The sequence below is a fragment of the Gavialis gangeticus genome, unplaced genomic scaffold (genome assembly GCF_001723915.1).
Source record: "Gavialis gangeticus isolate Ggan-Ray unplaced genomic scaffold, GavGan_comp1, whole genome shotgun sequence".
Classification (NCBI taxonomy): domain Eukaryota; kingdom Metazoa; phylum Chordata; order Crocodylia; family Gavialidae; genus Gavialis; species Gavialis gangeticus.
In genome coordinates this window covers 142,630,419-142,639,388 of record NW_017729024.1, presented here as the reverse complement: position 1 = coordinate 142,639,388, position 8,970 = coordinate 142,630,419, and the positions used below count along the sequence as shown (strand labels likewise).

Below are 8,970 nucleotides of genomic sequence, written 5' to 3'. Positions count from 1 at the left end.
ACTAGAGTTGTTCATGAAGAGGTTGGATAAGCATTGGTCAGGGGTGATCTAGCAGTAGCTATGCCTGTGCTCAACTGTGTGGCAACCTTTACTGGGACTAGAAAGGAATTATTTTCCTTTCCTGTTGCCATGTGTCAGATTTATTTTCCCTTTTTGCTTTCCTCAGAAGCCATGGGTGTTGGCTGCAGCCAAGGCTGAGGATTTTGACTGGGCAAAAACCTGGAGGTTCCTGGCTATAGGGTCTTGCTCTTCTGCTCCAGGTCAGACTGATTACAATACCTAGAGTCAGGGAGAAACTTTACTCCATGGTTAAACTGGTACAGATCAGCCTGGAGTGGAGGGGGATGTGCCTTACTCTATAGCTGTGGTATGGGGGCAGCCCTCATCAATGGATATCTTCAGCATATTTTAACAACCTCTGTAACAGCAGGACACCATCTGTCATTGTGTCCCTGCTTCTCTTTGGTAGGTTAAGGTGCTATGCCTTGTGGCTGTGTAACAGGATTGACTCTATGGGCATGCCCTCACATACATGGGCATGCTTTTTGCCTCTGGGCACACCACTGCATGTGGGATCTGGTGCAGGGCAAATTATCCTGGGTGGGGTAGGTGAGGTTGGGGCCAGTACAGGTGTTGGTCCCAGCAGCCTTACCTAGGGTCTCCCAGAGCAGCAGTAGAGATGATCCAGCTGCTTGGAGCCTGGCTGGACCAGAAGGTAGCTCTGGCTGGGCCGGCTCTATTTCTGGGGGGTGCATGCTGCTGTCATGTGCTCTGCCCCCTTTTTTTCCAGCACCTTTTTTGACATTAGGATCTCCCAGTGTCAAATTTTGGCTCCGTGCTCAAATTAGCAGCGTGGTGAATACTTGCACATGTACCACATGCAGCTTGCGGTGCCTCAGACTGCATGTACATACTTATTTGGACATGTCTTATAGTTTTGATAATAGGCTAGACAAGATCTGTATGGGATAGGGAGGATTTTGCTTTGGGCAGCAGGTTGGACTAGATTACCTCCAGAGATCCCTTATAGCCCTAGCTCTATGACTCTATGGGAGTGCCCAGACAAATGCAGATGTTTGTTGCCCCAAGGACAAGTAGCAGCAGCACAAGATATGCTGCTGCTACTTGTCCCTAGGGAATACCTGTGCCATGCATGGTCTGGCATGTGGCAGGTTACCCTGGGTCGGGTAGGGGAAGCCTGGGCCAACAACTGTGCTGGCCTGAGCAGACTTACCTGGGATCCTGGGAGCATCCCAGGGCTGCAGACATGGCAGAATGCCTGGCCCATAGCTGGAGTGTGGCTCCAGCTGGCCAGGCTCTAGTTTTGGGTAGCACATGCTGTCACCACATGTGCCACCCCACTTCTTTTTACTGTAGGTTTTTTTGACCCGGGGATCTCCTGGGGTCAAAGAAACCTCTGCTCTGCAAGGTAGCAACACAGGGAATGCCTGCAGGTCTGCAGTGCCACATACTGTATGTCCACACTCATCTGGATGCAGCTTATGATTCTGCTAGTCACACTGAATGGAAATCTAAGGCTGCTGCTTCTAACAAGAATTTTCTGTGTAAGCAGTTGCTGTAGGAACCTTATGAAACTGGAAGGAAGAAGGTTGGATGATGTACCCGATAGTCTCTTATCCAAGACAGGATCCACCATAGGAAGGAATCTGGCCCTACTGGTCTAGGTATGGTTCTTACAAGGCTTCCTTCATTCCCTTCTAGGTTATGAGGCCACGGCTAAGGAACCGTCACTTTAACATTGGCCTTTTTTCTTTTAGCTAGTTAAGGCCATTTTTAAATTTTTATTTTTTCAAGGAACAGCTGTGCAAGACAATATATGGAACAGAAAAACTCATAAATCAAGCTCCTGCTACTGTCTGCATGCAATGCCGTGTTCAAGTATCCAGTATTCAAGGTGTGGTCACACAAATGCTTGCAGCCATTTCAAAAGAGGAATGTTTCCCACAGGCATCACCTGGTACTTTCTTATTGTTATCTACAAGGAGCTGGCTGCTCAGTGACAGCACTGGTGCCACAACTTCAACTAAGTAACAGCCTGCTTTGAGATAAAGCATCTTACCATTGAAGCAGAGAAGAGAGAGCAGAGGAAGGAAAAAGAAGAGAAATCCTGGCCTACAGCCATGTGGAAAGACCTGCAATAGCTGTGGCTCACCTGAAGTAATCTCAAGACCCATGCTAGAGGTCATCCCCAAATTGAGGGATTGCCAACAACGAATTGTTGTTTGAGCCAAGACAGATTCTAATATGGCAACTTTAACACTCCTCCATCCAGTGTTAAAACTTAGATTTGAATTATTTGCAGACACCGAACAATTAGAATATACCAGCTGTTCGGAGAAATTCTCCAATTTGAAGAGGCTCCAACTATGTGTCCACACCCCTAATTGTATGTAAGGCAGTTTGGCTACATGTAGCCAGGACAGAGTAAACATCCTACAGTAGATTTAAAAACTTCACTGCTGAAGCATTTAAATTTTTACAAAAAAGGTTGCCTAGCTTAAGCATAGGCTGGAAATTAAACAAAGTTATTTGCTTATGCAAATCTGAATTTGGGCCATAAAAGTGGTCATGTTAACTGCTCCAAAGACCTATAGCTGTAGAAGCAAAGGTCCATGTTTGTTACAGCACGTGTCTGGTTACCAGGTTGCTACTATAGAGGAATTTTTGCCCATATTCCAAAACACTTGATATAAACAAACATTGAAAAGACTTGTTGAATATAAAAAAAAATTAGATCTTGTTCTGCAAAACCAAGAGATGGTTACAATGACAGTTTGTGTATGTGTAGTGGAATTGAATAAATCATCATCTATTGAGAATGGAATTAGTCACTAACCCTTCCTCCCCCAAGGCTAAATTCTGCTTACTGCACTGAGGACACATTTACATACCTGTAGTTACACTATTGAAAGCATCAGAAACAGCTCTAATGGATATTCCTATTTAGACTTAAGGGGTCAAGCATTTTTAATGAATGCTAAGAAACAGGGAGGGAATAGATGGATACATAATAGAAAATAAAATATTGGCAACTAGAAGTGAAGTCTAACTACCTTATTCTTCATTTTTACTTGCATCTGGGTTTTATACAGTTGACATTTTAAATGACTACTTTACACTCAACTGCCTTTAGTGACATGCCAAAGCCATTACTGTTCTTCTACTAGTCTCTGCTTTGTTTTTAAAGCAAGTAATAATTACATTGGGATTATTTTGGAGTATGCAATTGGTTTACTGTTTGCTACATTACTGGAACACATGCTTTAAAACACCTCATTTTACTATGCCTTTGTAACTAGCAATTGAATTCCCTATCATTCTATGTGCATTAGTGAAGGCAGTAATAGTTCATGCTTCAGAATGGCAAAACTACTGGAGTACATATTTAAAACTTCAGTTTAAATAGAGTAGTTTGTGCTTAGCCATCATCTTCTCATCTATCTGTTTGCAACTTATGCCATATTAGTGTTCTTTTCCTTCCTTAGTCTGTAACTATCTAATGGATGCAAAAAAGAAAAAAAAGCAGGGAGGGGGAGAGGGAGAGCTGAGTTTTAGAACTTCAAAACTGCTCCTAGCACATATACAGTTTGATACCATGCCCCTTGGCCCTGACACCCTTCCCATCTCCAATTTAAAAGAAGATAGGTCAAAATTCAGTTCCTTCCCTTTTCTTCCCTATTCCCCCAGCCACTACACTTCATATTTGGCAAATATAGAACATTTCTTGGTAAGGAAGACTGGTTTGTTAGTTTTTCCATCAAGAACTTGGTCACTAAATTTCATAATAAGGAAGCAGGGTCTCCCCAGCTTGTTTGTTTGACATGTTGGAGGGTTATTTGAACTAATGGGATACCCCCTCCCCTACCCCCAACAAGGAAGGTGAAAACATGCCCAGGCATGTGCAACAAAAAGGAGTCAGCTGTAAAGTTAAAGTTGTTTTAATGTGTTACAAGTTCCCCAGGAATAATTTAAGCCTCTCTTCACCTGATCTCAAAGGTGGTCATTCATTGTGAATTGTTATTAAAATTGTACCCAATATCCAGAACTGAGAACTTATTTTAAGGAAACAATTAAAGGATCCTGATGTGATACACCTTGAAATTCCAACTCACTTTTGATTTTAATTATAGTATTAATGTCTGGAAAGATGTTAAGACAGGATTTACAGAATTACCCTATCGCTTCACTCATCTAGCTTCTAATTGAAAAAAAGAGTTTGCTTTTTGACAGATCAGGTCATGTGATTAGTTTCAATTTAAACAGTGATAAAGGTTTGATGGCATGCAATCTCAGATCAAGTGAAGCAAGCAAGAAATCAATAAGATGATCTGGTTTGTATTATAAAATAGCATACTAAGGAGAAATGAGTGGAGACTACTGCTTCATTTTTCCACTTTCTTTATTGTCAACAAATTTATATTTAAAATATTAACGTCCAAAAATGTGTGTGTAATAAATACTTCATTTTGGGCTGTAATAAATAAAAAAAAAATATTAACAAGGAATGCACTTTGCCAGCCACAAATGTGGGTAGTTCTTGAAAAAAATAAAAGGAAAAAAAAAAAAGAAAGATTATGGCCGTAGTTCACAGTTAAGCAGCTAAAAGCTGCTTGTTACAGCTGTTCCACAACAGGGAGCTCTCCCTACTTGCCCCTTCCAAAAATGTATTCACAGTTTAAGTCCTCCATCCAAACTGCTCATTATGGAGCCAAAAGTCTCACACTGCTGAGTTTAAGACAAAAAAAATCTTTAAACGTGCATGACACAAAAGCTACAGTCCAAAGAACTCCTTGTCACACCAATTTAGGTCCACCAGTAGGTTCAAGGCCTCTGTCTGGTCCCAGCCCAGCACACCACAAGAATCAAGTTTTCGTACCACCGCTCATCCATCATCAACATACCAATCGCTCCACTGCCTCCACTGTAGATTTCACAGTGAAAAAATGTCCTTTTGGTTTAAGAAAGTCAGTCCCCTTTAGTTGCATCTTTGCAGCAGCATATTCAGTGCATATTCCATTCTGTTTTTTAGTTCCAAAGAACATCCAGACATGAGAAGAGTTGTCAGACGAAACGTCGTTGAAATCCTGTCTTCATTGATGTAGGTAAGGAGGTACTCCTCACTTTGATTGCAGATGATTATTTTTGTGTGGTCATGGTAAAAGTTCACCTGCAGAGAAAAAAAAAAAATACAAAAAACTCCTGATATTGTACTTTTTCCTCTAGCAACATTAAGGCTTAGCATGAAATGGAAAGTCACCAGCTCAGATGTGCAAGCATTTGTTGTTACAGGCACATATATTGAGCTCTGTTCTACAAGAACTCACCTGAAATGTGCCATCATTGAAGAGCATCATTAAGGCTTTGTCAGATTTTAGCCACTGTAAGAGGTAAAGCCTGGGCCTGCGAACATCAGTTAAGCTAGGCAGATCTCCTCCCTAGAAAGAGAGAAAAGGCATCATTGTCAGCTTATGCTTTGTGAAAGTTCCACTGTTTACAATTCAGATGCTGAAGAGCCACAAACTTACATCCATGAGGTTCTCCTCCATGTAATGAGAGAAGTATTTCAGAACAGTTACTTGGCTGATGAATTGTTCAGGAGCATCTGTAGCTGGAAACACAGAGCACTGGCCTAACTCAGCATAGTAATGGACTGTTCTGAAAGACAAAGAAAAACCCACAAATATTAGTCAGATGTAAGCTCAGGGGTAACATTTTTGGTAGCCAGAAAAATAAAGTCTGTTTCTAGTAACAACTGAAGCATTTACTTTTTGTCTGGTAGAAGGCTCATGTGTGCTCCATTGTTGAAAAGAACACCAACAGTGTGATCTGACAGCTGATAGCCAAAGCCATATTTGTTAGAGTAGTCCACCCATTTTGTAACCCATTGGAAGGATGCTGTCAGCTGTTCCTTGGGAATGCCATCTGCTTCTGGCATGTTCTCAAGGCAGCCTCGCAGTACCCTTGCAACTGTATCAGCAACACTTCCCATAGTGCTGTCTTCCAGGCCTGGAAAACACAAACAAAACAGGATTTCAGTATGTAGATGACATCATGCAGTTATCAGTTTGTGCATTTGCAGACAATCTATGCACAAGAAGGATCCTAGCCTTGCCAACCCTGTCAGGTTTAAGCGATTTCCAAAACAAGGAACTCTAACCAACAATTATTTTCAGAACAAAAAGGATATTTGTTTTAAGGTGAAAAAATCACTTATTTGAGCCCTATATCTGTTTTACATCAATTTTGGCAAGAAATTAGTACACTGATGAATTCTGTTCTCTACTCACATTCGCTGCTACTGCTGCAGCTTCCCAGAGTTCCTCTTACTATCATTCGAATGGAGTCTCTGGTCTGTTTGGTTTCTGCAAGCATTCCAGGTTTGGCTACTGTCGTGTTAGGAGGCTGGTTTTCCTAAAATAGGAAACATATGCATTTAAGTATCAACATAAATAAGTCAACATTTTTTCTTGCATAGCTCATATTAGACCTCCCTAGAATGTTCAGCATCAGACAGCCACCATTAAAAAGTAGTAAAGTAGTCTACAATATGTTTTCCTGAACTGGGATGAGGAAACTATCGGCATCGGTTTACTGAGCGTTTAGTAGCATTGTGTTTTCATTCTTTATGAAATTTGCTTGCTCAACCAGGACAAAAAGCCATTTTTATTGAACAAATTTGAGTTGTGAATGGGAACACTAGAGTCTCCAAAGTTTATAATTTTCACAGAATTTATATATTTTATTCTTAAATTAAAACAGTTCGGAAAAAAGTATCTTGCAACATTCCTTAAGTGTGTGTATGATGGTACATAAATGATAATGAAGTCTATTATAATTCTGAGATGCGGAGCAGATATTCTATACTCCTCTAAGGTTACCATACAGAAGAGAGGTAAGATATGTTTAAACTCTCTTACAATACAACTATTAATCATCTGATGTTGGTTATAAGATAAATAATATAATATTTTCTGAGACAGCCATTTACCATCCCGCCCCAATGAACTGAAATAAATTTGAACATACCTCATCTATTCTGTGTTTCAGGGGCTGCTGGGTTATTGACGTCTTTTTCAAATCATGTCTAAGCTTGTAGATTTCTTCATCTTCTTTAGGTAGTTTATCTGTGATTAGAAAACAGCTAAAGTATTTAACAATGCATATAAGTATGCTTTGCAGTGCATTGCATGCTATAAATACCCTAAACCTGAAAACAAGGGTTGAATTTATGTTATACAAAGTTGTTCTCGTCTCCCCTTCCTACAGCATTTTCTCCCCACCTGGAATATACCCAGACTCTCACGAAGTAGACATGCCATTATACCCAATGATCATCAACAGCAGTGGGTGTAGACAGGAACACTAGATTATGAAAGTGCTAAATAAAAACCTGCCACTATGTCATCAAATATCTTCTCATTAAGGCTGTAGGCTGCAGCCTACAGCCTATATCTGCCTACACCTAGGTGATAAACAGGTCAAACTAATCCCTTCATGGACACAGGAAAGCAGTTTCCCATACTTCTTGGGGGATGCAAGGCCTCCATCACTGCTATGACATTTGCTTTCATGTACTGATAAATACAAATGCAGTTACATACTTACTGTGTGTATCGAAGTATCTGGCTTTTTCCTTTTTACCACCAAAAAGAGCAGCAGCTGCTTTTTTGAAGAAATTCTTAGCTGGACTTGACAGATGAAAATCAGGAACAGTGTGACAACAGCTAGCAGAAAGTCTCTCTGGTGTAAAGCCCTGCAGAAATGAAATGTAAAAACCAAGGCTTAGACTGTAGAATACATTTAAGTCAGAGAGAATGCTTTTGAACCAGAAAAACTGTATGATACAAACCTGTACAAAAAAGTCATGTCGAATTATGTCATCTAAGGTAGGTCTGTCTTCAGGATTTTTTGACAACATGCTAGCTATCAAGTGCTTTGCAGGGGCCAGTAGAGATGATGGCAGAGTGTATCTTGCTTCCCTTATACATCTGTAGGTTTCTTTAAGGTTTGTAGTTTCAAATGGGGGTCTTCCCAGTAGCATGGTATACCTATTTAGCCAAGAAGAAAGAAATTCTCTGTACTTCAATAACTGAAGCCACTGGGAAATGGTTAAAGAGGCAGATGCAGGAAGAAGGGGTAACAATGAGTTTCCTAGCTGAGAAGCTACTTTGGAGGTTAGGCAGACTTAAGCAATTGTGAAATTGATCCAGTTACTGCCTCTCCTTTGAGAATTCAATGCCAAACCAAGTTAGGTTATCAAGGTATCATTTCAAAGGATCAAAGCTACTTACATTACACAGCCCAAGGCCCATATGTCAGATTCACAGCCATGCCCTTGTTTGTTAAGGACTTCTGGAGAAAGGTAATTTGGTGTGCCACAGATGGTTCTGAAAGGCAAAGCAATGGAAGAGTTAGTATTTCTCTTCTGGGTTGAAATACAAACATGTATTTTTTAAAAGGCAAATTTATGCTCAATCAAGATTTGGGCAGGAACGTTAGAAGCCCCTGGTAAAAATATTACCAAGTGACTGTAATATTAATATTCAGAGTCTTCCAATATGCAAGGCAGGCCATGCTAAGTTCATATCTGCAACATTAGTCATAAATCCTCCCCTCTAGAGCTCACCAGTTGAGGGGGAAAAAAAACAAGACTATGCAACAGTGCGCTATTACATGAAGGAAAATTCTGACCCATGGATCACGGGTGTTTCTTTTTGCTTATAATTCTCATTTATAAATAGTGTTGAGTTTATGCTAGCCCCTACGTTCTTGGGACTCCTACCTCCTCCTGTGTTCCAGAGGTTCCAGCCTTGCTGCCAAGCCAAAGTCACCCAATTTCAATTCCATAGTTTCATTAATGAAGAAGTTACCTACAATACAATTAAAAGAAGAGCTGGTGAGAATCTTTGTTGCAACATAGGAACGCATTAGCCGCAAGTGCCGAGTCAT

At 40.5% G+C, this 8,970-nt stretch overlaps 1 protein-coding gene across 1 annotated transcript in view; it reads right to left on the bottom strand.

Annotated features, from left to right (window-relative positions):
- Window positions 1-4,402: 4,402 nt before the first annotated feature.
- PLK2 (polo like kinase 2) overlaps window positions 4,403-8,970 on the bottom strand; it is an 11,361-nt gene continuing 6,793 nt past the window's right edge. Inside the window, exons 5-14 of the mRNA XM_019517831.1 lie at window positions 8,804-8,891; window positions 8,313-8,408; window positions 7,871-8,069; window positions 7,627-7,774; window positions 7,048-7,145; window positions 6,309-6,432; window positions 5,787-6,027; window positions 5,547-5,676; window positions 5,346-5,456; window positions 4,403-5,188 (exon numbers count right to left, since the gene is read on the bottom strand). Coding sequence (XP_019373376.1) covers window positions 4,997-5,188; window positions 5,346-5,456; window positions 5,547-5,676; window positions 5,787-6,027; window positions 6,309-6,432; window positions 7,048-7,145; window positions 7,627-7,774; window positions 7,871-8,069; window positions 8,313-8,408; window positions 8,804-8,891 — 1,427 coding nt within the window. The 3' untranslated portion in view covers window positions 4,403-4,996. The remainder of the gene's footprint in view (window positions 5,189-5,345; window positions 5,457-5,546; window positions 5,677-5,786; window positions 6,028-6,308; window positions 6,433-7,047; window positions 7,146-7,626; window positions 7,775-7,870; window positions 8,070-8,312; window positions 8,409-8,803; window positions 8,892-8,970) is intronic.